Raw genomic sequence first — 26,683 nt, 5'->3', positions numbered from 1 at the left:
TTGTGCGGGGGTCTCTGTGACAGTAGCGACCATTAGAAAAAGAAAAATACTGACGTCATTTGGTCGATAGCCACATTGAAAAAAAAAATTATTTTGTAGATCAATCTACGATAACGTATATTAATCAAATGTATTACATTATAATAAGGAAATACAAACGTATTGTACATTTTAGGTATTACTATTTGATAACAAAAAAAAAAAGATATTAAAATAGGTAATGGGAATAAATAATTTAGTGAAGAATAATAACAAATTATAGTGATATGCTCACGAATATTATATCAATAGAATAATGTTTTATTTTTTTTATTGTAATCTTTAAGGGAAAAACATAAAAAAAATAACCATAATAATTTACTTCTATTTCTCGTTCTTAAATAAGGGAAAAAACAATTAATTACAAGGTCATGCAAAATTTAAAGGAGAAAAAAGAATAGAAAATAATAATAATAATAAAAACAATTATTATCATAGTTCGTTTGTCGTTAAAATTTTGGTTCCATATTCATATCAAGCCACCCAAAGAAATCGTCATTACCCAGGTTTCCTTCAATCCAACCAGCACTTTGTTGTTGGAAGAAATCTGATAATTGGTTTAATTGTAATCTACTATTTGTAGGTAACAATTCTTCCGATTTCTGTTTACCGTCTGGGTTGTTTGCATTGGAATTTCCGGCAATTGGATTCCAGTTTTGGAACCCTGCTAAATCCTTAAAGCTCTTGCCGTTCTTTGGTATTTCTGGGACGGACATAATGCTAGAGGCCGCAGTACGAGGATGCTGAGTAGGGGGGAAACTAGTTTGTCTCTCCATCGAAAGATCATTAGAATATGTATTCAAGTCGTCCTTAGAAGGTCTAGGGAGTATAGAGGCCTCTAAATTGGACGTTGTTTGATCGTTGGTACCAATGGTAGCCATAGCACTGCTTGGCCTCTCTATACCATTTGACTCTGATCGGATTATCGAATCAATCATTCTTGGATATCCATTGCCATTCTGCCCATTAGTGTTGGTATTTGAACCAACAGCCATATTTTGCAAGCCTAAGAGATTGTCCGTATCCAAACTACCATTCTCATCAAGCATTGCTAAAGGAATTCCGTTGATTGAAACTGCATTACCATTACCAGACCTATTATTTTCAGCCTGTTGTAATGCGCTTCTTGTTGGGACAAGAGTAGTAACAGTAGTACCATTTGGTGTGGTTTTGGTAACAGTTTTGAAATCTTCTTTTGATATCTGGTTATACAACGGTAACGGATACAGTTTACTTTCCAAGATGTTGCCAGGAGAGTCACCACCCCTTTCCTTCCGTTTTGCCTTCGCGCTGGCTAGCGCTTGTTTGTTATATTCTAGGTCAACTTCCCTTCTCCGAGCTTCATGCACACACCATACTAAATCATAAAATAGAGAGCCAGTCAAATGTGACCTCATTCTGGAGATTATACCTTCTTCTTCAACCAAAACCTCAGGATGAGTAATTAAAACGAAATTCAACTTCTCCAGCATACTAGCTGTTCTAGAGATATCATTTTCAACAGCTGTTGCCCATGCTGATAATTGATTTCTGTAAAGTCTATGGACAGTTACGATAGATTGTCTAGCCGATTCAAAACATTTGTCAGAAAGAGCAGGGCTTAGCTGTAATTTGAATAAGATCAATGCTGCATATGTTGCACTTTGTCTTATATAAATAGGCAACTCAACTAGTTGTTGATGTTTCAATAATTTTGTGAGTAAGGTTACAATTTTTGTTGCGGCAACGTATGCATCATTAACATATTTTAATTGATCTTGAATAGGAGTCCCTGGAAGAAATGCGAAACAATAAATTGTCAACTTGACGTAGAGGTAATAAATATTTATGACATCATCAGTATGAAATTCATTCCTCATATCCAGTTCCTCAAGTTCTTTCTCTAAAATTGCAAGTGCATCAGCTCTATAAGCCGGTTCCATCATACCATCTGGAGTTGTTACACTAGATCCCATAATTTTACAGAGTTTACATTGAAAGTCTGCTAACAAAATTAAGGATTTAAATCTACTTGGAAGATCGATTGATCTATCATGACCGCTGGTGTTACTATTATTTATATTTTGTGCAGATTCTTTCATAGAATAGGTGTTATCATGATTTCTGTTACCACCATTTTTATTGGAGATCAACTCATCCTCTACAGTAACAGCAACCTTAGCCTTTTCTGTCAAATAATCTGGTTGGGAAGTTGGTGGAAGACCAAGTATACTTGACCAACAAAGATCGGCGAAAAAAATCCCTAACCATGTCCTTGTCCTCCATTTTTCGGCATCTGGCATTGATGTCTGAGTTCTCGTAAATTCATATATAAATTCACCTCTGTGGAGACCAAGCTGATATGACAATGTTCTAGCTAATCCTACGAACCTATATGAACAGTCATCGAGAACTTTTTGATTTGGCAATGGCCAAATACATAAGATTAACAAAGCCTGAGAAATATGAGTTGAACGTGGTGTTCTAATCCAACATGTTTCAATAGCCAATTGTTTGATCAAAGATGCCAATTGTGTATAAAGAGTGGGCTCCGGATCAGACAAGGATGCCGTTAATATTACTGTCCAAAATAGTAATTGTGATTGTCCGTAAAGTTCGGTGGCTGAACTTGAAGTCAAGATTGGGAAATATGGCAGATATTTTGTTACAAAAGTTTCGTGTAGCTCATCAGCTTTAGTTATAGGAAGTCTAATATCTCCTAGCACAAACTCATCTATATTTGCATGAGGGGAGGGCAATGGATCCATTGTAGTCGTGGTAGCCACAATAGGGGACCTTTTGGCGCTAATCTGTCCTACTTGTTGTAAACCATAATCATTCTCAATTATACTATGTGGCGTAGTCGACTGTTGTAAGGAGGGAGATCTAGCACGGCTAACCGAAGGACTAGAAGCCAATGGAGTACCCTTATGAAAAGTCATTTGCAATAAACTCGAATTTAGTTGGCTTTTACCTGCATTATTAGTAGGTGTTGAGTCGTTTAAAATGGGAGGTAATATTGGCTTATTTACAGAGTTCGTATATTTCCCATTAACCAAGCTGTTTCTTGTTCCGCTTATTGGTGCTGCACCAACAGAATTAGGCACTGATAAGATAGGAGAGTTTGTATTTTGTCTAACTAGAGGATGTTCCCCAGCCAAGTAAGTTTGCACAGAAATTTTGGCATTGTTGGGAGATGAGAAATGATGATCATGATTTGGTGTTCCTGTTGTATTAGATGCAGGGGAGGAGTGACTGTTAGTAGAACTATTCTTATTGTGATGGTTCGGATTCTTGCCCTCTTGATAATAGCCAGGAGGGTTATGACTCAAAATATCCATGATTTCTCTACCTTCGTGGTACTGAGATAGTGCTCTTGCCACAATACCCTCGTTACGGATCAAGTAGCTAACCTTATACTTGAGATCATCAACTTCATGTGCCAACATCTGCATCATGGAACCCTTCTTCGGCCTGAACTGAGGATTGATCTCGCAATGGAAACCATTTTTCTCGCATCTTGTACAAGGAGCAGGGAAATTCTGACTCGCATCGCACTTGATCTTGTGTTGTCTGCAGTGCGTACACGAGGTCACCGGACGGTGAGTAATAGGATGTATAGCACCATTTCCAGCAGAACCATCATCTGGAGAACTTATTTTACTAGTGTTCTCCTTTTTAATCTTCTTCTTAGGGCCACCTTCCTCTGACAAACTCCTCTTAGATTTCTTCGGACCACTTTTCCCATTCCCATTGGGTTGATCCATTTTTCTTTTATTATTTTAATAGATTTTAATTTTTGGGCTTGAGTCTCCAAAATGATATACGAATATAGGCAAAGCTTCTTAATTTTCCTTCTTAGTGGTTTCTACCGACAAAAAGTATCGTCCTTAATATTTTTATCTTCTGGGAATATACTTTCTATTGCTGTCTTGTTAAGTTAGTTAGTGTTCTTCCCTCTTTTTTTCTGAAGGAGTAATAGTCTTATCTTTCAACTTTTACTTTAGTATATTCTACTTGTGTTTTTGATAATTTTTTTTTTTTTAGTTCTTCATTATCTAAATGGATATATCGATTTCTATTCGTGAAGATGCTAAAACCTTACCTCCCTTTTAGCGAAAAGGGTTCTCACTCTAACTCACACTCTCACACTCTCTCACTCTTCCCATTTAGAGAGTATTTGAACAACAAGTATAGCTACAACCCAGCTTTCCCTCCCTCCATCCAAAAGAAAGGTCCCTCCCCAGTACAAAAAGGCCCAAGAGTTCCAATCGCCAGTTGCCAGTCCCAGTACTGCCAGGCCCAAATACTGCCAGTACCAGAAGCACCAGCCCACCTACACGTTGTAGCCAGTAGCCAGTAGCCTGTGGCCAGTAGCCAGTACACAAATCCCTGTCTCCTTCTGTGAGGCCTTCTGTCTCTTCAGCGAGTAATGACTGCCTCTATCCCCTAGCACCGCTAGCCTCAAGTAGCATTGCCATTAGTACAGTTATTTCTCTGTCTCCGTCTCCTTGTCTCTCTGTCTCTTTCTGTCGCGGTCTCTTTCTGGCTCTCGTCTCTGTCTGTCTCTCGTCTCTCAGCTAGTGTCTCTCTCTTCTTTTTCTTCTAGCAAGGGTTTCCTCGGGTTCTACGCGGATCCATCTGGCAGAATTTTTATTTTTCAGTAATTTCTTTCTGTCTCATCTTGCCACCCCTTACAAGCTTAGACCACACCGTTAAGCTTGGTAGTGCCCCCTCCTCACTGCCGTCGATCGACTTCATTACATTGCCAGGTCGTAAGTTAAGCATTGCACAGAGAATGTCGTAGAGGTGACTCTATAACACCGTTCAAAATATATCACGCACAGAGGTTTTTTAGTAAATGTTTGTAGTTGTATTGCGGGGTAGGGAGAAGATTTTTATTTCTTTTTATTCAGACAGCACATCACAACACGCACCCCCTAGAGAGAGAGAATATCCGTAGAGAAAAATCCAGGATACACTCCCCTAAAAATAAAAATAAGTGAGCCATTATGATAACAGGATAATATATGACTTGTCCTGCTATTTCTTACCCAGGATAGAGGTTGCACAGAAATATTTTTAGAAAACAATTAAATGTCACACCCCCACCATATTCGAATGCGCATTTTCGTGGTGGGGCACGACAGCCTTTTTTTCTTTCTTTTTTTTTTTGGAAAAAAATTAATGGGTCGATGACCCGTTAATGATGAGTGTCACGTGCCGCATATTCATGTATTGTCTGTTCTGTTAATTCACTAGTTCAATATATTAATTTGTTGAATATGTTTTATACAGTGAATGGAGTTGATAGGATTTTCTTTTTTGTATGATATTTGAATATTTCTTTTGCTTAACTTTTTATTATTTTTTTTTTTGAATCTAATTTAAACTTAAACTGTGGGATGAAAGCGTTGTTTCATTATTTGTTAATTTTATTTATAGTAGGAATTTAAAAAAGAAAGAAAAGAAAAAAGATATTAAAAAGTATCTCAAAAACAGACTTCATACTACTCTTATTCTCTTCTATTTTCGTCTACCACCGGTTTTTATTTTTATTTTTTATAACTTCGTGTAACGTAGATAAGACTTAACAGTCTTGAAGTCTCCGAACTTCTGCTTGGCGTCTTCATCCGAGATCTTTGGAGGGATAATGACGTCATCCTGTGGGGTCCAGTTGGCACCTGTGACTACACCGTTCTTGTCAGCGGCCTGTAAGGCATCGACCACTCTTAGTACTTCGCTGGTGTTTCTTCCGACCTGGGATGGGTAGGTGAAGATAACTCTGATCTTCTTCTCTGGGTCAATGACGAACACGGATCTCACGGTGACTAGGGAGCCGTCGTTGATGTTACCGAACCCTTCCTCGTCACACATGTCGTACAGGAATGCGACGTTACGTTTGGTGTCTGCGATGATTGGGAATCCGAACTTGTCGATCCCGTTCACTTCCTCAATGTCCTTGATCCACTTGCGGTGAGATTCAGCATCCTCCACGGATAGACCTAACAATTTCACGTTACGCTTATCGAATTCTGGTTTCAATTTGGCGAAGGCACCCATCTCTGTGGTGCAGACAGGGGTGAAATCGGCTGGGTGGGAGAACAGGATACCCCAGGAGTTGCCCAAGTAGTCATATAGGTTGATACTGCCGTGAGAAGTATCAGCATCGAAGTTTGGGGCCTTGGAGTTAATTCTTAGTCTTGGCTGCTCAGCTTGCTTGTAATTAGTCTTTTCAGAGTAAAATCTATAGCTTTGGGAAGCCAATGCTGGGTTTCTAACACCTAATGGGTTAGATCTCAAAACACTTCTTGAACATAAACGTAAAACTGCAGACATTATTTAATATTTCTTCTATCTATATCAAAAAGAACCTTTATACACTCTTTTATGGTAAAAACAAGTAACAAGAAATTATTCTTCTAAAAAAAAAAAAAAAGCATCTCTCTCGATTGAGTTCCATTGCAAATTTGTCAATCTCTTTTATATTTCGTAAGTCCTTTACTCTTGATGGAAGTAATGTCTGCTTCTACTCACAGCCCACCCCTCAAATCAAGTGGGCCAAATGTCCAAGGGAAAGCAATTGTTGAATTGAGAGCTTCTATTAGAGAGGATAAAGAAGCAACTAAGGGGATATCATTCAAGACCCTTTAGCCCGACAATTACGCAATGACATCTCCGACGTTCCAGCCCACAGTGAGAAATAGCCGAGGTTCTGGAAAAGCACCGTTTAAGGCCCAAGAGAAGGCCCTAAGACCTTATTCTGGCACCCACAAATAAACTGAACTAACCCGAAAAGCTGGCGATGCGACAAACTGGAAAAATAAAAAAAAAAAGCGAGAAAACGAAAAAGTGACAAACTAGAATGGCTCTCGTCACATATTGAGTCAGGTGACTCTTTGATATTACTTTTGAAAAATATTATTATTTCTATATAATGTATCTAATAGAAATAAATAATTTAATAAAATAAAATAAATAAAAAATAATGCTAAATCTATCGTAATCTGTTCTTTTTTTTAAAAAGTTGTTTTTTTTTCTTTTCAATGCATATTTGGTAACATTAATGATTAAAAGTAAGACATGGAAATGAGGAAAAAGAGGGAGCTACATTACGATGCAGTCGTTTTTCTTCTTCTTCTTTTCCTTTCCCTCCCTATTTGTTGTTGGCAGATTGGGCTGTTCACTTTTAAATTGGGTATTCTTTATGACTCTTACATCACTCTGAGGTATTGAGCGGTGTATCTTGCTTGGTGCAGGTGGATCAGGTGACTGAGCAGTACTGCTAGGTTGTGAAAAATAAGTTACTGTAGGTGGAGAGACTTGGAAACTGGGTACAGATGCCTTGCTGTTATTGATATTATTATCTCCAGATTTATACGGATTGTTGTCCTTACTGGAATCCTCCCATTCGTCAACGCCCTTATCGATTCGTGTAAAAAGATTTAGTGTATTGACACTATTTGATTTCTTGTGTTTTCTTGTGTTGGCTGGCTTGGTCTCATTCAATGATTTAGGCTTATTATTCATCTTATTGATAGCTCTGCTATCATTATTCTCCGCAGCCCTAGCATACCATTTCCATGCATTATCGAGATTTACCTCACAACCTTTTCCGTGCTCGTAGAAATAGCCTAATGTGAATTGAGCCTTAGGATATTTCAGAGTTGCAGCTCTCAGAGCCCATTGGAATGCTTCATTTTCGTCCTTCTCAAATGCTGGTTCGGCTCCAACTAGGTACCATGCACACAATCCTAACATCGCTACAGGATCACCTTTCAAAGCAGCCTGCGTGTAGTAATGAACGGATAAACTGGTGTCCTGTGGTAAGAAGTCATCACCAGTTTCGTATCTTTGACCCAGCAATGTACAAGAGGGCGTATGACCTAAAGTTGCTGCCTGTACGTAAAGCTCCAGAGCGTATTTTTCATCTGGAATGATAATGTCTATGTATCCTGTTTCGTAGATCTTAGCTAATTCGTAAGGTGCTGCGCATGTAAGCTCATTTGCTCTAGCCGCTGCTCTAGATAACCACTTAATACCATTCTGTTTTGTGTTAACGTCATTAGGTAGTCCCATCCGACCATGGTAGGAGTATAGACCTAGTTTATACATAGCAGATGGATGATTTCTGCTAGCGGCAAATTTCAAGAAATTAAGAGCTTTCCGAGCATCTCTCGTGGTACCTAGACCTTCTTCAAAACAATGTGCAGTACGGTAAGCACTCTCTACGTGTCCATGTTTTGCAGCTGCCTGAAAAAGAATGAAGGCCTCTTTGTTATCAACTTTTCCGAAGACCCCTGAGGAGTAAGCGTCACCAAGCAAATATTGTGCATCTGCATATCCCTTCGCACTCAGTTTTTTCAGGTAACTTTGGGCTTCTTTTAAGAACTGTTTTTTGAGTTTCAAGGATTCTTCTTCGTCTTTGCTCTGGTCTAGAATATTCGATGATTCGATAGTCAATGCTGTCTGTAGCATGTATTGAGCATACTGAAACAACAAATTCGGATCCTTAGACTTCTTAACGTTCTCCCTATACATCTCAATTGTCTTCAGTCTTGGAACCAAGGGGTTCGAGTGACTGTTATCGTTTTCACCACTATTCAAGTACTGACTGACAACTCTATGTGAAAGATCTGCCACTGATTCATTTGTTGAAGTCAGCTGCGTATCATGACTCCCGTTCAAAAGGTACATGTGAGAAAGATCCACGGAACGGGACCGCAGACTCCTTAGATTCGTACTGCTGTTGTTCTTCTTATGCCCACTTTTGGCAACACTTATAGCACTCGCAGTGTTATTGTTGGAGTTCGTGACAGGAGTTTCAGACACTAAAGATGTAGCAGAAACATTATTAAAACTGGTTGTAGAGTCAAATTCAGGACCACTTATACTTATATCTTCTGGCATCTCGGGTCTCCTGGGAAGTGACGACGACGCGCTTATAGTATCAGTATTATCCTTGATAACACTATCAACCTCAGTAGAAACCAATTGCTGCCTATACGGATGGCTCATTTTCTATTTACCCTTTCACCTTTTTATATTAAGCTAATCTATAGAACTTATATTTTCCCCCTTGTCTGAGTATCTTCTATTTTTAGTAATAGTTGCCGTAAGTTTATTTTTATTATCTTATTTCTTATTTCTTATTATTTACTTTTTTACTTTTTGTTCAATTTCTAATCTTACCAAGGATCCAGAGTACCAAGGGGGGGCTTTGAATTAGGTTCAATATAATTATAGATCTAGTTTATAGCCTATAATGAATTTCGATTATGGTTTAACCCACACAGAAACGCGTCATCCCAAAAATAAAATATTTTAAATTTTTTTTTTTGCGGCATTCGCGCCTTTTTCTTTTTTCTTTCTTTCTTTCTTTTTATTTTCTTCCTCAGCAGAACTAATTTTTGAATCACAAAGGCGGGTAATAGTAGTGTCCGGGGAATAGAGTATAATGGTGTACGATTCTATCATCGTGTGATCTACGTGTATAGGTATATATATATATAAAATATACTGGGGTATGTGTACAGTTAATATTATGTCAGTATTATTGATTAGTTTTTTTGTGTGTATATACAAGGGTGTTTTTTTTAGTAAACAGTAATTTATTTTGTTGCGCTTTCACGTTTCTTCAACTCTCTATCGAGGATCATCTTCAAGATGGCATCCTCGCCGTACTCTTCCTCTTCGATCTTTTTCCACTTGGTCTCGAGTCTATCTCTCTTCTCTTTGTTAGCCTCGATGGCACGCTTCTTAGTGTCGGCACTGGCCTGTTTCAAACACTGTGTCAGGGCCTCCTTCTCATTGTTACAGAGACCTAACATACGCTTGTAGTACTCCTTCTGGTGACATTTATCTAGCGCTTCAATATAATCCAGGCAAGCTATTATTTATCGTCAAATAACAATGCAACATTTTATGAATCATAAATGATGCATTGTTATTTCCCTTGTTAGTATTACTTATTCAAAAGACATGGAAGACATGGAGTAAACATAAAACATACAATGAAATCTCTGGGCCTCTAGTTGTGGATGCATTCTTAATATAGATGTCTTGTATATGTCGATACCTTGGTGTGTTTGATTATGACTATCCAATATATTAAAAATACATTCAACCTCCCTCTTCTCATATAGTCCTCACAGACGCTTTTTTGTTGTTCCGGATCGTTCTCTGCGCTATTTCCGTGGAACGGAACCTTTTGCTAACTTCTGCTGTTTATCACAAACGAATGGCTAATAAAGCACCTACACGTCTTATTATATTAAGCAGAAACCAAACTAGAACAACACAAGATAGAATGCAAGAGTTGGATCTTTATAGAGAACGGAGGAGGACTGAGATGGTGCGATTCTTTGCGGCCGCAGGTGTGACGTTGGTGAGTTGCCGGCTACTGATGATGAAAATGGTACCTCCGTCGGTGAACAAGTTAGTGTTGAGGCCCATTAGCTTTATGACTAACCCTGCGCTGCGCGCAGGGGTTAAACCACAGAACGGTAAGGATATAGCTGCGGGGCTCGCATACACTACAGGTATCACCTCTGGGCTGATTGCAATGGGGCTGTTTGGAACTTGCTGGAATAACGATATAGTGTCAGCAAGTGAGTTCCGCGAATGGATTCGGTTTGATAAATAGATTATAACGGTAGTTATACATGGACATGTAAATAAGTAATTCATCAGCATTAATAGTAGAATACCAATGATATCATATAGGACGAAATGTGAATATGATTTGTGTGTGGGGAGGGAGCATTGGCAGTGGCAGTGGCAGTGGAAGGGATACCAACTTTGCACACACACACACACACACACTGTATGCGTATACACCGAACGAAATAATACATAACATTACTATCAACAGACCAATTGTATCATTATGATAGAATCAGCTTTCGGTATTACATTATTCCTTTGGAAGTTGTTAGATTAAAAGCACAAAGAAAACGATTCAGTAGATCATTAGATAAAAATAAAATATAATAACAACATGAGTGAAGGTGATGAAGTGATTCAACAGTTCATGTCGTTGACTAATACATCTGTTGATGTAGCTAGGGAGTATTTGGAGCAGTATGATAACGATTTAGGTGGAGCATTAAATGCGTACTATGCCTCTCAGATGGATCCTCAGGATGATGAAGCTGATGGAGAGAGATGGGGGTCTTCTAGAGAATCTCCCAGACCAGTAGAACAGGCTGCTGAGCCAATTGGGTCTTCGGAGCCTGTCAAGTATGATAGAAAGAAGGATAATAAGTTTATGAGTTTTTCGCAGATGGTTAAGGACAATGGTGGCGAAGATGACGAAGATGACGATGATGCCAACAGGAATACTTTTGCTGGTGGTGAAGCCTCTGGACTTGAAGTTACAGATCCTAACGATTCGAATAATATTATCAAGGACTTACTAGAAAAGGCAAAGAGAGGAGGTCAACAATTACCTAACGAAGAAGGAGATCAACCTGAGCACCAATTCTCGGGTAAAGGCTATAGACTTGGATCATCTGTTGATGCTGCAAGCCATGTCGTAGAGGACAACGGAACTGACCAGAGAAGAGCTCCTGAGAAGGTTACTAGGGAAATTACCTTTTGGAAAGAAGGTTTCCAGGTGGGTGATGGTGAGCTATATAGATATGATGACCCAGCAAATAGTTTCTACCTGAATGAATTGAATCAAGGTAGAGCTCCCCTGAAGCTGCTGAACGTAGAGTTTGGTCAGGAAGTGGATGTTAATGTCCATAAAAAGCTAGAAGAATCTTACCAACCTCCTAAGAGGAAAATAGAAGGTTTCCAAGGCAAGGGTCAGAGATTGGGCTCTCCAATCCCCGGCGATGTTGAAATTTCTACTGAGCCAGCTACAGCACCTGTTGCTAAAGAAGAAACTAAGCCTGACATTCACGAAAAACCTAAGGGAGATACATCCATCCAGATTAGATATGCTAGCGGTAAGAGAGAGGTCTTGCACTGTGATGGTTCTGATACTATTAGCTTCTTATACGATCATGTCGCTGAACACACTGATGATAAATCTAGACAGTTCAACCTAAATCATGCATTCCCCATCCAACCAATCGAGAAATCTCAAATTTCTGTAAAGGAAGCTGGTCTTGCGAACTCTGTGGTTGTACAAAGGTGGATTTAATGGGATTTTCATCAAATGTTCTAATGACTCGATTTTTTATAATACAAGGATAGATATTTCTATATTTTGTTTTATTCACCTAACTTAATGTCAAAAATTTTCATTAAAGCAATTCATTCTGTTGTGAAATTATTTTAATCTTAATATAATTTGCTGTATAGCAGTTGTGTTCAATAAAAACAAGGAGAGTATATAACAATTAGTATAAACCAGGTATAAATATTGTTCATTTATATCTATAAGTACATCTACTAATAGATGTTTATACAAAAAGCGCAATTCAGTAGAGTTTTAGATCACCAGTGATTTGATCCAGAACTGCTTTTGGAGCTGGGCCGATACCTAGAACAGTAGCACTTCCGGCAGCAATCTGAGTTCTACCAGCGTCGTGGATAACTGCTGCATTGACACCGAGGGAGATGGCCATAGCGTATAGCTCGTCCATCTTCTCTTTATCAGGACATTTCAAAGTAATCTTTGCTTGTCCACACCTTAGCCATCTCTGAGTCATAACTGGGTTGTAAGACCTCTTGTTTGGGTCCGTGGCAATGTGACGGAAACAGGCCAACGCCGCATGTGCACATTGCGCTGCAATTTTACCCTTCTGCATTCCAAGATCCTGACGGATAACGAGCGCCATCCGGACTTCTCCGGGCACATCATTCAAAGTCAGCGATTCAATCTCCTCATCACTATCATCAGAGTAGTCCTCCTCATCGTCATCCTCCTCATCTTCCTCATCAGCATGTTGTTGCTGTTGTTCGAGGGCCTCTGCTTCCTCTTTACACTTCTTGATGACCTCTTGTTGTTGGGCCTTTTTAGACTTACGAGGGCTTTCGACATTGCTCAACGTACCCAAGTAGTAACCAGCAGCCAGAGAGGTAATAGCCACACCAAAGAAGGACGGTATCGCGTTAGTCATTGGATGTTTTGCTCACTTTCCAGCCGAGCTTGCTGCGAGTTAAAAATTTTCATTACAGCTACAAATACTTTTCTAATTTTTTTTTTCAATCAAGGGCATCGCAAAGCGTTGTTACATTATAAGAAGTAGTCTAAATAGCTAAAATAGCAGTTTCCTTATAATTAATAAATATAAAAGCGGGATGATAAATAGGGCAAACCTTATGTAGAGAGTATCAGTTGATATTATAATGTTAACTTGGGGTATGGGAGGGGACAAGTGAAGCAGGGGGGGAATGATAAGTCAGATGATTATGCTGATAACAGACACCAAATAACTTTGATATAGTTAATAAACAGTTTCTAGTGTATAGTGGGGTTGAATGATCTCAACGTATATCAACCTAAATTACATAGTTATAGATATGTTACCGTGGAATATAAAAAGAAAAAAGTGGTTATAACGCAGAAATGGGCGTAGCAACCAAGTGTATTCCGTAGTTAAAGGAGAGAGCAAGAGGGAGAGAGAGAGAAAGAGAGAGAGAAGCAAGAATGACTCTCGAGCAACGAGAGGATCTGCATAAAACCAACGAAACTGTGAAAAGGTTTAGATATGGAATGAGAGGGGAGCACGAGTGGTGTTTCGAGAGGTTAGGGAAGGGAGTGGACAAAACACGTATCGGAGATTAGAATTTTATTTTATAAAAAGGCCATAAATTTTGAGCTGAGAAGTCGGAGAGTCTATTATATATTGACCGAAACCATTCGTGAATTAGCTATTTAAATTATCAGACTAACAATAGCCAAACGGGGTCTTTTGTACTGAAAATATTTCTTTATAAGTTTAAGAACGAATATCCTACGCCCGCTTCAAACATACTTGTAGATAATGGGTCAGATTCTGTCTAATCCTGTGATTGATAAGGAGATAGAGTTTGGGAACGATGATTTGACTGCGTTCGCTGTGTGTGCGATGCAAGGATGGAGGATGTCTATGGAGGATACTCATGTTACTAGGCTGAATCTAAATGACAAGGACTCTGACGCGGACCATATTGCTCTATACTGTGTGTTTGATGGTCATGGAGGGGCTTCTGTGGCGAACTTCTGTGGGGAGAGGATTGAGAACATAGTTAGGGAGCAGAAGACTTTCCAGACGGGCGATTTAGCCCAGACCATAACAGATGCGTATTTGGCAGCAGATGAGGAGCTTCTTGGGCAATCTAGCATGAGTGATGATAGGAGTGGGTGTACTGCAACATCTATTCTAATCTCTAGACAGAAAGGTGTAATAATATGTGGTAATTCTGGAGATAGTAGAACTGTTTTATCATCTGCCGGTACTGCGAAAGCACTGTCATTTGACCATAAGCCAACTTTACCTGGCGAGACTGCGCGTATTAACGCTGCCAATGGCTTTGTCCAGATGGATAGAGTTAACGGTAATCTTGCGCTTTCACGTGCTATTGGTGATTTCGAATATAAGTCTAACCCTAGGCTGCTTCCACATGAACAAATTGTTACATGTGTACCCGACATTATAGAACACAAGATCAACTACGAAGATGACGAGTTTGTAGTTCTCGCGTGCGATGGTATTTGGGATTGTCTTTCCTCTCAGGAATGTATAGACATCATTCATTATGGTATTCATGAGACCAACATGTCACTTGAACAGATTGCCTCGAGGGTAGTTGATGTGTGTTGCGCACCTAGCACAGAAGGTCCTGGTATCGGATGTGATAATATGAGTCTTGTAATTGTGGCACTTCTGAAGGGCTCAGAGACCTTGGAACAGTGGTTTACACGTATAAGAGCAAAAAACTATACAGGTAGAGACACTTTTGAAAATAAGAGAAGGGAGGTTTTCAGTTTTTACGATTTCTCAAAGGATAAAGGAGATAGTGAAAATGATCCAAGCGGTGTATTTGCTGTTACATCGCCAAGTAAACTACATGCAGAGAAAAAGAAGTCCATAGAAACTGGAGTTACTGCTAAAGATCCTGTTGACAACAAAAGAAGTACATCCAGTACTGGTGGTGTTATCGATTTCACTTCTTTGGAATCACTTCTAGAGGCAGGAATAAAGATTAGCCAAAGGCCGAATGGAGGTGCCCAACATTTTCAAGGATCGGCTTTAGTTGATATGTTGGCATCTTTAAGTGAGGCTGCCGCAGGTGAAACTGGTCCCCAAGAAAAAATCGAAGATAATGAGTTCACTGAAGATATTTCCAAGGGCCAGCTAAAAGAAATTTCAAAGTAACACTTAGGCCCTAATTATTGCACATGGTAAATGAATTTCCCATTTCATTTTACCTTGTGTTCCTGAAGATATATCATAAAACCCAATGTTATTTTCTTTATTTACCCGAAATTTGTACATTCCGTAATTACAGGATTGGCTAATACTACTGCTCTAATAAATCATAGCTTGTAATTCATTTTCAAACAGCCTATCCAAACTTGAAGAGTACACGGTACCTCTAATATTCTAATTTTTTTTCTCTTTACATATAATTCATATCTATATTTTAGTAATTTAATCAGACTTTTTATGCTTATTTTGTAATCAATTCCTTCTTTTCAATTGGTCTCCTGGAGACTATATACTATGTGTTTTAATCTCCATATACCTCGCATGAGGTTTTCCACACTTGATCTGCAACTTCATCTAAAGGTATTTCTTTAATATTTGCAACAACTATAGCAACCTGTTCCATATTGCATGGCTCGTTTCTCGATTTCACCATTACCGTATCTAGCTGGTCTGCATAATAACCTTTAAGCTTTTCTTTCTTGACGTGCGTGTATTTAGAGGCGTCGTAGCCTTCTAGATATTTATGAGATGCATGGGTCCGCCTTATTTCACACCATGGAGCGTCAGTTTCCAGCAAGAGCCTATCCAAAGGAATTTGACGTACAGTATCTATATTAGCTTCATCTCTAAGGGAGCAACCATTCATACCAATGTAACAGTTAGGGGTAGAAGCTAACAATGCTTTCATGTCTTCCAGAGAGTCAGTAAAGGAGTGTACTACAAACTTAACGTCAGGATTCAGCTTATAGAACGGTACACCATCCACCAATTTCTCTTTTGGTGTCAACTCTTTCCATTGAAACAAATCCTTTTCGTCTTTGAACCCATTAATGAATTTATTCAGGATTGCCATGAAATCGGTAGCGCAGTTACGCATGTGGAGAAAGAATGGTTTATGGCTAGCAACTATGCATGACAGTTTCAGTTGCTCTTCAAAGAACAGAAGTTGCATTTCTTTAGAGGAGTAGTTGAGCCTATCGTAGTCGAGTCCCATCTCTCCCAGAGCGCGGAACAAAGGATCGTCCAGCCTTGACTTGACTAGTTCATATAGCTCTCTCAGTTTCGGTATAGCTCTTTCCGGATGCTCCAGAGTCTCTCTATATATGGTATTGTTGTAATCGTGGTCATCTGAGGGGTTATCGATAGTGACTGAGTCCTCCTTATGCTCCATGAACTCATTAACACAACAAGGATGCACACCGACGGTATAAGTAAGTTTCATACCTACAGATTCCTTATTGAAAGAAGAGGCCAAGTCAATTGCCTGTCTGGACTCCTTCATCGAGGACCCAGTAATCATCGAAGCGGCCACACCAGCGTTGTAGGCTCTCTTAATCACGGCCACAGTGTCTGGATCATGTTGTTTCTTCCCGTGGTATACCCCGAAGAACATCGGGTCTGTCAAATTCAACGCAATATCATAGAACTTCATCGCCATAGCCTTCCGTATACCCAAACTCATAAAATAAACAAAATTCAATTTTTTAATTCCCGATATAACCAAAAGGATCTAATACTGCTACGAAGTAGATATCAATAAACTGATTGTGATGTAAATATACAGAAAAGATGCCTCTCTATTACGCCTAGTGACAAGTAACGCCCAGGGTTGAAACACACATACCTTACCCGGATATAATTGTTACCCTGATTTGTACTGTGCATTACCCGGACACAACTTCCCTTACGTTGTAGTACAGAAATTACCCGGACATATATCTGAAAAGGTTTTCGTGTGTCTGTATCTGTGTTCTGCGTCTGTGTTCTGCGTCTGTGTTTCTGTCCGTGTTGTTGTTTGTATTTCATTGAATATATTACCCGGAGTTACTCTTTTGTAACTCCTATTTTTCCCACCGGGTTCTCTGGTCTCTGTCTCTGTGTGCTGTCTCTGTGTGCTGTCTCTGTGTGCGCCTTTAACATCGACAGAAGCCACGTTAGCTGGAAATTGAACCATACAGAGACATCCGTACAGAAACTTGACGTTGAGATATGTCAATACATGGAGTATTGATATAGTGATAGTATAGTGTATTTGTAGTGTATTTGTAGTGTAGTGTACTATTTTATTACACTGTACTAACGTGCTAGAACACTGTACTTCAATACTGCAACACTTCAATAGTGCAACACTGTCATATTGTCATAGTGTAATATTTGGGACTGGGAAAAGTGACGCACAAGAGGAGACGCAGTTGGAAAAAAAAAAATTGAAAAAAAAAAAAAATGCGATGCCCTCTTTTGCGATGCGATGAGGTTAATCATTTATCAAATATTATTTAGATATACTATATCATAAATACACTATATATTAAACCGAAAACTAATCTTTTAGAAATAGGGAACAGGAGAATATAAAAAAAAGAACCAAATAAATAGAAAAGAAAAAAAAAAAAAACTCTCATGACTACCATGATGCCTGTACCTGTGGATGTTGCGATGTTGAAATCCTCGGTGAAGAGTGAGAGTGCTCCACCAGGGCAAGAACACGGAGAGCACGAACAACCACAACAAGAGAAGCAGGAACAGAGCGATGGTTCTTCGGAGAGTGATATTTCTCAGACTGAAGGTGGTAGTGGGGCTAAGAACCCGTCTTCGTGGGATCCCGAGGATGATATTCTGCTGAGACACTTGAAGGAGATCAAGAACCTCGGGTGGAAAGAGATAGCCTTATACTTTGAGAACCGTACCCCTAATGCATGTCAGTTTCGGTGGAGACGGTTGAAATCAGGTAACTTAAAGTCTAACAGAACTGCAACTGTCGATGTCTCGGATTATCCCGTGGTGGTTAAGAAACTAACCGAAGAAGAAATCACGGGTAACAGTAACACATCTAAAAATAAGAGCAATAATCCTAACACTAACACTAACACTAGCACTAGCGGTAACGTCAACGGTAACGTCAACGGTAACGGGAACGGTAACGGGAACACGACTAACAAAAAGACACCAGGACAACACAACAACAATAACAATGTCGGGTCAAATACAGCTGGGAATAACAGTTCATTTGCAGGTACTAATGGAAAGACAGCTGGTCTACATTTCCCTATCATTCCATTATCCAGGAGGACGTCTATAGCCTCTATCTCTGGATCAGTGATCAATAGTGCAGGCTCCTCCGTGTCTTCAGCAGCAGCTACCGTGTCCAACCAACGTAGCCATACCTCGCTAGCCAAAAATAAGTTTCCAAAAGTAAGGTCTTTCTCGCATAGTGTTGGCCCTTCAGCACAACAGCTACAAGCTTTAAAAAGTATGAAGTTCAAAGAACCGAGATTCAAAGATGTCAACGGGAGCGCGATAAATGATGAAAATGAATCAGAAAATGTTGGCTTCATTCCAAAGATCATAGTTAAATCTAGAAGAAGCTCTTTTACTCATCCACCTGTACCTATTAATAATGGCAACAGCTCAACAAACCTAAACACTATTCCTGCTGGTTCTGGATTGTCCATCTCACCTCCATCCAACTCTTCCTTAAGTAATTCAATGAACGGTGGCCATTACCTACAAAACGGTTCTTTCTCGTCTAACTTAGCGAACGCACTCAATACAACTTTAGTGACATCCAAGTCCAGGAAAAGCTCGTTCTCAATTAATTCTAGAAGGTCTTCTTTCAATATATCTAGTAATACGACATCTAGACGTCCATCTATTATATCGGCTCCGAATTCAATGCAGAACAGTTTCGTTTTAAACCATACAAACTCAGCAAATATATTACACCCTGCAACTCCTAAAGGCCAAAAGAAAAGCCCAAACAAGAGAGATAGCATCCCACTACAACCGACTATCTCAGGCTCTCCTAATACCAACTCGAACTTCACAGAATCCCCTGTTAATCCATTCACAGCCAGTGCATTCAAGGATCAATATACTAATCACCCAGAGTTCTCCTCTGCATTCCAACAAGAGAATCCAGAGAGAGTTAGTCAATCCCATGAGAACATGGAACCAAAGTCAGTAACCCCATCTGCTGCTGTTCATTACAAACAGCTGCCATGGTCATTTGAAGAGGACCAACTGCTTACCGAGAACAGATTGAGGAACTTATCATTGACCGAGCTTTCAATTTTACTGCCAAATAGGTCAGAAAATGAAATCAAGTGGCGTTTAGATTCTTTCTCCAGGAATGTTCTCTGACAAACTAATCGCTTTGGTAACATCAATATTTCCTAATAACTTAATAATTTGCATATTTCAAAATTATAAAGTATGATATATAAGCGCATAACATAATACGAATAATAATTGTTTTCAAAACTTTCTTAAATAGTTTTATTTTACTCATATATCCTTTTTTAAAAAGTCAAAATTCCAGTACGTATAGCAAATATTACATTTTATTTATTTCCAAATCCCAGTTCTTCTTTCAGTTCTATTTCTATAGTATACTAGAACCAATTCTCTGTTACCTGTGATTCCTCCTTCTCATTCTAGTAGTTTGAACCATTTCTCCATTTGATTCACTCTCTGAAAGTGACAAGTAAGCACTACTTCCAGAGCTGCTATTGTAAACATCACTGGTTCTACTCGACCATTTTGGTAACTCTTTTGCACTGTTATCAGTTTCATCTTCTTCTGAAACTGCATCTGGTTCCAAATCTGATTGATAATCTTCATCTTCGGAGTATTCCGAGTCAACTATAGAAGATTCCTCCACATCTTCTGCAATTATAGTATCTTCTACAAATATGTCATTCACAGGTAAAGAAGACGGTTTTTGACTTTTAATACTTTCTAATGGTATGTGATTATTGGCGAGCTCCTCGGCAGGATCTGTATAACATAAAGTCCAATCTACTCCATTTACAACGTCTTTATCCTCAACTTTTTCTCTCTGTAGAATCTTCTTCATAGTTGCAATTTCGAGGTCTTCAGGATCTTCAATATCATCTCTCATAAAGTTTTTTATCATTGATATGTGACTACCAAAGACATCTGCTACGGCATTAGTATCCTGTTGAATTTCGCTTAATCTACGTCCAGCCTCTGGAGGAAGGGCTGGAGGTTCTACCATGCCCATCGCATTCACACCACCAGAAGGCCCAAATATTAAAGGTTTCCAAACTAGTTTCTTTGGGTCAACTGCCTGATAGCCCTTCTGTGACCATTTATTCCATATTGCTTCAATTCGACTCCAGTTTTTGATTTTTATCGCATAGCGGGTATTATTATTCGGATCCGTACACCTATAAAATACCTTTAGTTCTTCCAGACCTAAGATCACATCGGTAGGAAGCATGCCAGTGAGATTGGCTAAGTCATCTATGGATACTGTAGTAAGCTTGTCCAACGAGTCATTTTGATTAAGAAGGGCATTCTTCAAATCTAATAATGTCTTTGCGCATTTCAGTTTCCAGAAGTTCCGATATGTTAGTAACCCTAAGTCAGACAATGGCTTCTCAGGCGTACCTTGGCTGAATTCCCTTCTTGATAAAAGATATGAAAAATCCATTAAAAAATGGCCATAGCCCTTTCTTTGGTAAATTGGCAAGGTTATTATACAACTGAGATTATAGTCCGATGAATTCAGTTTTTCTTTTGAGAAATAACCAACGAAATGATTGTCGTTGGAAGTTTCGCCATCTCTCTCAGTTAAAATGTAAAAAACAAACGGCTCTACATCGTAATAGAGGGTCTTAGAGTTAAGGAATAGTTTTGCGAGCAAACATAGATTCTGACAGTAAACAACATTCTCCCTACCGTCAACCTCCCACACAGATAATTTATCGTCGCGATATATTTCGTTCCCAGGAGGCCTATGAATTCTACATTTACTCATATGCCGATGAAATACATATCTTGAGTTCATATACTTTAAGCAGTACTCACAAATGTACAACACTCTGTTTCGATTAAATTCTTCGGGATAAGGAGCAGTATACCAAGTTTTCACCTCGTTTCTCCGGATGTAAATATATTCAATTGATTGTGTTTGTATGACAGGTTTTTTAGTATTACTCATCTTAGTATTAGGCTGTTTCAAATCAGGTTTATCATGACTACCAAGTAGCATATTTCCATTGTAAAAAGCTGCAGTTGCCGCATCAAGTAGTAACTGTCTGAAGAATTCTCGATCCTGTAGATTCGGTACTGTCCTATTAGTTGCATATCTCTTATATCCAGAGACAACACCTCGAAATGGTATATCATCGTCTACATCTGGTATTCTAATTTCAGTAGAGTTTTCCCTGGCTTCAAAATCAACGAGCTCTTTTTGCGTTTGGCTAATGATACTCTCTGATCTTGCCTCGAGAAGCCTTTCAAAATTCAGAAACCTCATAGCATCATATTTAATTTTCACTGCACTTATCCGATGTCGTACTCCATCGACTATAAATTGTACGTTTGGGTTTGTGGAAACTGGTGGTGTAGTTTCCATCTCAGATGTTACAATTGTTTCATCCTCAACATCACCATCATCATCAACATTAACATCAGCATTTGCTTTTCTTATTGAAGTATATCTCGTATTTCGTACCATTTGCTGATCATATACTTTATTTAACTAAATTTACAATCTTCCCCTCTCGTTTCATAAAAGTACGTAACTTCAATTGAATGATACTTGCTAATGTACAACCAATTGTTTGTTTTCTTATCTTTCTTATCGTAATCCTGGTCTATTGAATTAAAAAATATGACTAAAGTAATGCAAGAGCAGTAATTGTTTGATGCACTAAAAATATAATTAATTAATTATCCAGGTTATATCTATTTACTGAACGATTAGTTTTCCAGTACCTGCCCTTTTAAGCATGAAATTCCTTTGTTTACCTTTTTTTTTTGAAATTTTTCAAGATGGCTCACATCGGGGGAAATCCATCGGGATAAAGCTCTAAAAAATATTTATAGTGTTAATATTGTCAATTTGATCAAATCAGGTTGGAATTTTTAAACATATGTTATACAGTTTATATAGGAATTAGAACAAACATTTCGGTAAATAAAAACACAACAGCCCGTAGTAATTTAAGGTATTGTTGGATCAAAAGATTTACCAAAAATGAATTCTTTAATAATTTCAATGTGAGTGAATGTTATTCTATTCATAATTAGTTTGAGATCAATGTAGGTTCATTTCAAAGTTATTTTTTTTAGTAGGTGGTTAAATGGTTTTTATATTTTTTTTTTTAGATAAAATTGTTTTTTAGGTTCATTTATTACATATAAAGATTCTTTTCTCTTTCAATTTTTTTAATTCATAAAACAGCGTGAAAGCGTTAAAAAAAATAGAGTCGTTATCATTAGCGTCGTGTCATTATTCTTGATTCAGATTACAATCATAACTCATAATAAAAGCTGTTATGAAAGATCGAGCAGGGAACAAATAGTATACCAAAAAATAGAAAGAAAAAAAAAATAAAAATTCAAAAAGTAGTGTCTGACAACAGATTGGGAAGCTTGTGAGAAAATAGATATAATATCGTTTCATATCAAATCTCTTGTTGAGAGAATTGTAAAGTAAAATAAAGTGAAAAGAAGGGGAAAAAAGAAAGAATATTTAAATATTACAACAAAGAAGCTAATCAATTGATATTCTATCAAATTCAATTGCTATTTCTTCGGTAATGTTCAATAATTGTATATTAGAGGGTCCTTTTTCTGTTTTTTAGTAAGTTACCATTAATAGAAAAAAAAGTTGTTCCTTTACAATCATTTTTCCCTTAAAAGATATATTGTACAGTTTTATCAATTACAATTTACCAATATATCAAGACCATCCTGTTCCCTTTTCATTAGCCTGACTTTCTTGTTCCTTACCAGTCAAGTCCAGAGCACTCAGTGATCTATTCAAACCTTGCTCTAAGCCATCATCAAATCTCGATTGACTTAGTGTTCTATAAATCATGTCAGCTGCATTAGTGGAATTGTTACCAGTAGCACTATTTCCAAGTACGGAGGCATTAGACTGCTGGTTAACTAGATCATCATGTAGAGATTGCAAAGAATAATTAGAGTGAATAGATTCATTAGTGTGTTGTTGGACCATGGGTTGGTTTGACATTTGGTTGAATGCTTGTTGCTGCTGTAGTTGAGAAGCAGATGATGGGAAAGCTTGTGGTATTCTCTGAGTTGAGTGTGAATTGGTCATATTCATAGAAACTTGTCCAGTTGGTGGAGAAATACCATTGTTCCTTAATAATGGGTTAACGTTATTGTACATTTGGTTGGAAGAGTAACCCGATGGAATTCTAGAAGAAGGAGTTAAGTTACTAGTTTGTCTTAACAAGGATTGTTGTTGTTGTTCATTAGTATACAAAGATCCAGACTGCATATTAATTACAGGAGAGGACGAAGCCATTTGGGCTTGTGGTGTTGAAACCTGCTGTTGATTAGCCACAATTTGCTGAGCTAATTGAGTAATCTTTGGTGTAGAATTATTGGAAAGCGCATTTCCAGAACCAGAACCAAAGCCATTGTTTGATGCAGCAGCAGCAGCAGCAGTGGCGGCATGAGCCTGCAACAAGTTGGTGTAAGAATGAGACCTATTCATAGAGCCACCGGTAGAGCTGGCTTGTAATGGGTGCATGATAGAGGAAGTATTCTCCTGGTTACCAACACCAGTACTTTGTTGCATTGATTGTTGTTGATTCTGCATAATATGAGATTGCAAGTCGTTTTGGTTTAAGACTTTTCTTCTAATAATTATAAACCTTGGGTCATAAACTTCAACCAAGTTTAAAAAAGAGCATAGCACATTTATAATACGCTTATGGTTGGCAGAAATTCCAACTGGATATGCCAACTCATAGTATTGCTTCTCCCTATCCTTGAATAACAGTAATTGTGAGTATATTTCTAACGTGTCAGGGTCATTCAAATCCAGTTGTTGTGGAGGTAAAGGAATGGATGATGCTGCTGGTAATGGTGCATAAAATCTCTCCGTAACGGCTGGTTGATGAGATTGCTGCATCATGTTGTTTGATGCATTCATAGTCGACCCAGCTGCTTGGTAAGCACTTTGAGCGCTATAAATAGAACCAGCAGTATTTTGATTCACGATTGGTTGCTGCATTGAGTTGTTACCTACATTATTATTTTGAAATGCAGATAAGGAGCTCAAGGATGGAGAAAATACTTGGTTATTCAAAAGGCTAGCAGTGCTACCGGGTGTAGCATTAGTAGTCTTATCCATGGATGACAAAGATAGGTTAGATACTGATCTATGTTGTTCCTCCAACTGACCTCTTTTCTCTCTTTTCTCCCTCTCGATACGTTCTCTCTCTGCCTGTGGCAACATCTTCTTGTACTCCACCTTCAATTTACGGCCATTTATCTCTCTTCCATTCAATTGAGAAATGACTTTACTAGTATCGTCTGGAGTGGAGAAGTTGGCAAATGCCAACCCTCTAAAGATACCATTATCGAAATGGTAGTTGAAAGCATACGGCAATGGCAGACCCATATCCTGTATAATATCCAAGAGTTGTTCCTTCTTAATAGCAAATGGAATATTCTTGATAACAATGGCATTAGGAATAACATCCTCATCATTAGAACCATTCTCAGGGTCCATGTTAGCCTCTTTCTCAACCGTAGGTGTCTCCATCACCTCCATTGTTTGCATTTTTTTGATAAAGATAAGAAATTTTTTTTCCTTTTCCTTTTCTCTTTGCCTTGTCTTCTGTCTCTATCTTAGATCAAAAAAAACAACAACCCCAAACCTTAATGAAATAGTTCTTTTTTAATAAATTTCTAAGTCTAAATCAAACTTCTAAATGGTATTCTCTTTATAAAACAAAACCCTTTTTTGTCTGTCTATCCAAAGCTTTTCTCTTCTCTTTTTTGTTTCTGTATTCCCTTTTAATAGCTTTTTTTTTTCTCTCTTTACAACGACAAATTGAAGAAGAGTTACTTTGTAGTTCAGCTTGCTAGTTAAGAGTTAACTAAGATACTCGATTACCAAACATTAGCACTTCATCAATACTTTCAAGTAATATATTTAGACGCCCGGCTGAGATGAGAATGAGCACCGCGGTCGGAGCTTCGCCAAAAAAAAAAAAAAATAAAAAAATTTTTTACAACTAGTTACCCGGATATGTGAAAAAAACATTACCCGGAATTATAAAGTTGTTACCCGGAATTATATTACGTTACCCGACTTATCGAATTTTCTTTCATTAATTTTTTTTTTTTGCTTTGGGAAGGGAAATAGATTGAGAGAGGACAATAGGATGGTCAATAATAGGTAGTTTGTAGTCGGTAGTCACTTTATTATATATTGTTTAAGGGTTTGCTATCTATTTTTTCAATTTTTTTTTTTTCATTTACTTTAGAGGATAACATAACTACCCCAATTTTCAACAAAAACTCACACATACAAAAATAATGTCAACTCCTCCTCCTCCAGGTGGTCACCGTACTCTACAAAAGAGAAGACAAGCTCAAGCTATTAAGGAAAAGCAACAGAGCCAAACACCGACATCTACTAGACAAGCTGGTTTCGGTGGTTCTAGTAACACCATACTTAAGATTTTCACTGATGAAGCTGATGGGCTACGTGTTGACCCACTGGTGGTGCTCTTCCTAGCTGTTGGTTTTATCTTTTCAGTCATGTCATTGCATTTAATTGCAAAGATGACTGGTTACGTTTTCTAAGAAGAAAAACAACAACTAAAATAAGATAAATAATTTACGATTATAAATAAAATAAAAAAAAACACAAACAGATTTTAATCTAATAATAATAAGATATAGTTAACTTTTTTCATTCGCTGTTTTTTAATCTTTTAATCTCGAGTTAAATGAAGAACTATATAATAGTGTAGATGCATAGATATTATAATAGACCATATCCCTTTATTTGATTTGCATAATCAAGTTCTGATCGTTTGCCATTGTCTTCTGTAAGTGTTGTTCAACTCCACCATACACACATTTGCGTTTCGTAGGTTCCATTTTAGGAAATCCCACTTGACTTACCGTATTTCGCTCTTTTAATTCCTAATCCGGAAATATGTACACAAAAAAACAAACAAACTTCAATGGGAAAATAAACAAGACGGACCGATGAGCTCAACGAATCAAAAGTGTAAAACCCATTGAGAGGTATGAGGTTGAGTGGTTTTCATGATTTTACTAGTTCTATTTTAACTATTTTCTGTCTTGGTAGTTCTAATTGGATCTTTTCTTTGTTCCTTTTCTGTCCACCCCACATCCTAGATCAAATATAGAGAAAGTTTTTTTTTTTTTGTTTAATTCTGTTTTCCTTCTTCATAATATTTAATTTATAAAACTTTTTTTCAGATTTCTGGATTCCTTATACCTCCTTTCATTTATTAAGTTATTTATTA

General features: G+C 38.0%; 13 protein-coding genes across 13 annotated transcripts; 5 read left to right on the top strand and 8 right to left on the bottom strand.

Moving 5' to 3' along the window:
- Positions 1-488: 488 nt before the first annotated feature.
- On the bottom strand, positions 489-3,785 carry SEF1 (Sef1p; the record flags this gene model as incomplete). Its single annotated transcript, XM_071052406.1, has 1 exon — positions 489-3,785. One exon carries the CDS (start codon positions 3,783-3,785, stop codon positions 489-491), a length of 3,297 nt encoding a protein of 1,098 aa, XP_070907027.1.
- A 1,795-nt stretch (positions 3,786-5,580) lies between these two features.
- Positions 5,581-6,357, bottom strand: PRX1 (thioredoxin peroxidase PRX1; the record flags this gene model as incomplete). The annotated part of the gene is made up of 1 exon (XM_071052405.1): positions 5,581-6,357. The coding sequence occupies one exon, from the start codon at positions 6,355-6,357 to the stop codon at positions 5,581-5,583; it is 777 nt and encodes a 258-aa protein (XP_070907026.1).
- Positions 6,358-7,125: 768 nt separating this feature from the next.
- SKT5 (Skt5p) lies at positions 7,126-9,036 on the bottom strand (the record flags this gene model as incomplete). The annotated part of the gene is made up of 1 exon (XM_071052404.1): positions 7,126-9,036. The coding sequence occupies one exon, from the start codon at positions 9,034-9,036 to the stop codon at positions 7,126-7,128; it is 1,911 nt and encodes a 636-aa protein (XP_070907025.1).
- Positions 9,037-9,629: 593 nt separating this feature from the next.
- CMC2 (Cmc2p) lies at positions 9,630-9,848 on the bottom strand (the record flags this gene model as incomplete). The annotated part of the gene is made up of 1 exon (XM_071052403.1): positions 9,630-9,848. The coding sequence occupies one exon, from the start codon at positions 9,846-9,848 to the stop codon at positions 9,630-9,632; it is 219 nt and encodes a 72-aa protein (XP_070907024.1).
- A 410-nt stretch (positions 9,849-10,258) lies between these two features.
- On the top strand, positions 10,259-10,663 carry IAI11 (Iai11p; the record flags this gene model as incomplete). Its single annotated transcript, XM_071052402.1, has 1 exon — positions 10,259-10,663. One exon carries the CDS (start codon positions 10,259-10,261, stop codon positions 10,661-10,663), a length of 405 nt encoding a protein of 134 aa, XP_070907023.1.
- A 354-nt stretch (positions 10,664-11,017) lies between these two features.
- SHP1 (protein phosphatase regulator SHP1) lies at positions 11,018-12,169 on the top strand (the record flags this gene model as incomplete). The annotated part of the gene is made up of 1 exon (XM_071052401.1): positions 11,018-12,169. The coding sequence occupies one exon, from the start codon at positions 11,018-11,020 to the stop codon at positions 12,167-12,169; it is 1,152 nt and encodes a 383-aa protein (XP_070907022.1).
- Positions 12,170-12,449: 280 nt separating this feature from the next.
- Positions 12,450-13,091, bottom strand: PTH2 (aminoacyl-tRNA hydrolase; the record flags this gene model as incomplete). Its single annotated transcript, XM_071052400.1, has 1 exon — positions 12,450-13,091. The coding sequence occupies one exon, from the start codon at positions 13,089-13,091 to the stop codon at positions 12,450-12,452; it is 642 nt and encodes a 213-aa protein (XP_070907021.1).
- An 867-nt stretch (positions 13,092-13,958) lies between these two features.
- PTC3 (type 2C protein phosphatase PTC3) lies at positions 13,959-15,332 on the top strand (the record flags this gene model as incomplete). The annotated part of the gene is made up of 1 exon (XM_071052399.1): positions 13,959-15,332. One exon carries the CDS (start codon positions 13,959-13,961, stop codon positions 15,330-15,332), a length of 1,374 nt encoding a protein of 457 aa, XP_070907020.1.
- A 355-nt stretch (positions 15,333-15,687) lies between these two features.
- RNJ42_02233 (3'-5'-exodeoxyribonuclease) lies at positions 15,688-16,848 on the bottom strand (the record flags this gene model as incomplete). Its single annotated transcript, XM_071052398.1, has 1 exon — positions 15,688-16,848. The coding sequence occupies one exon, from the start codon at positions 16,846-16,848 to the stop codon at positions 15,688-15,690; it is 1,161 nt and encodes a 386-aa protein (XP_070907019.1).
- Positions 16,849-17,786: 938 nt separating this feature from the next.
- Positions 17,787-19,526, top strand: TOD6 (Tod6p; the record flags this gene model as incomplete). Its single annotated transcript, XM_071052397.1, has 1 exon — positions 17,787-19,526. One exon carries the CDS (start codon positions 17,787-17,789, stop codon positions 19,524-19,526), a length of 1,740 nt encoding a protein of 579 aa, XP_070907018.1.
- A 268-nt stretch (positions 19,527-19,794) lies between these two features.
- On the bottom strand, positions 19,795-21,870 carry SAS3 (histone acetyltransferase; the record flags this gene model as incomplete). Its single annotated transcript, XM_071052396.1, has 1 exon — positions 19,795-21,870. The coding sequence occupies one exon, from the start codon at positions 21,868-21,870 to the stop codon at positions 19,795-19,797; it is 2,076 nt and encodes a 691-aa protein (XP_070907017.1).
- Positions 21,871-23,100: 1,230 nt separating this feature from the next.
- PIN4 (Pin4p) lies at positions 23,101-24,957 on the bottom strand (the record flags this gene model as incomplete). Its single annotated transcript, XM_071052395.1, has 1 exon — positions 23,101-24,957. The coding sequence occupies one exon, from the start codon at positions 24,955-24,957 to the stop codon at positions 23,101-23,103; it is 1,857 nt and encodes a 618-aa protein (XP_070907016.1).
- Positions 24,958-25,718: 761 nt separating this feature from the next.
- SBH2 (Arf family guanine nucleotide exchange factor SBH2) lies at positions 25,719-25,988 on the top strand (the record flags this gene model as incomplete). Its single annotated transcript, XM_071052394.1, has 1 exon — positions 25,719-25,988. One exon carries the CDS (start codon positions 25,719-25,721, stop codon positions 25,986-25,988), a length of 270 nt encoding a protein of 89 aa, XP_070907015.1.
- Positions 25,989-26,683: the final 695 nt, after the last annotated feature.

The sequence above is a fragment of the Nakaseomyces bracarensis genome, assembly GCF_045282275.1.
Source record: "Nakaseomyces bracarensis strain CBM3 chromosome Unknown Scaff8_0, whole genome shotgun sequence".
Lineage (NCBI taxonomy): Eukaryota > Fungi > Ascomycota > Saccharomycetes > Saccharomycetales > Saccharomycetaceae > Nakaseomyces > Nakaseomyces bracarensis.
This window is presented reverse-complemented; position numbering and strand designations above follow the sequence as displayed.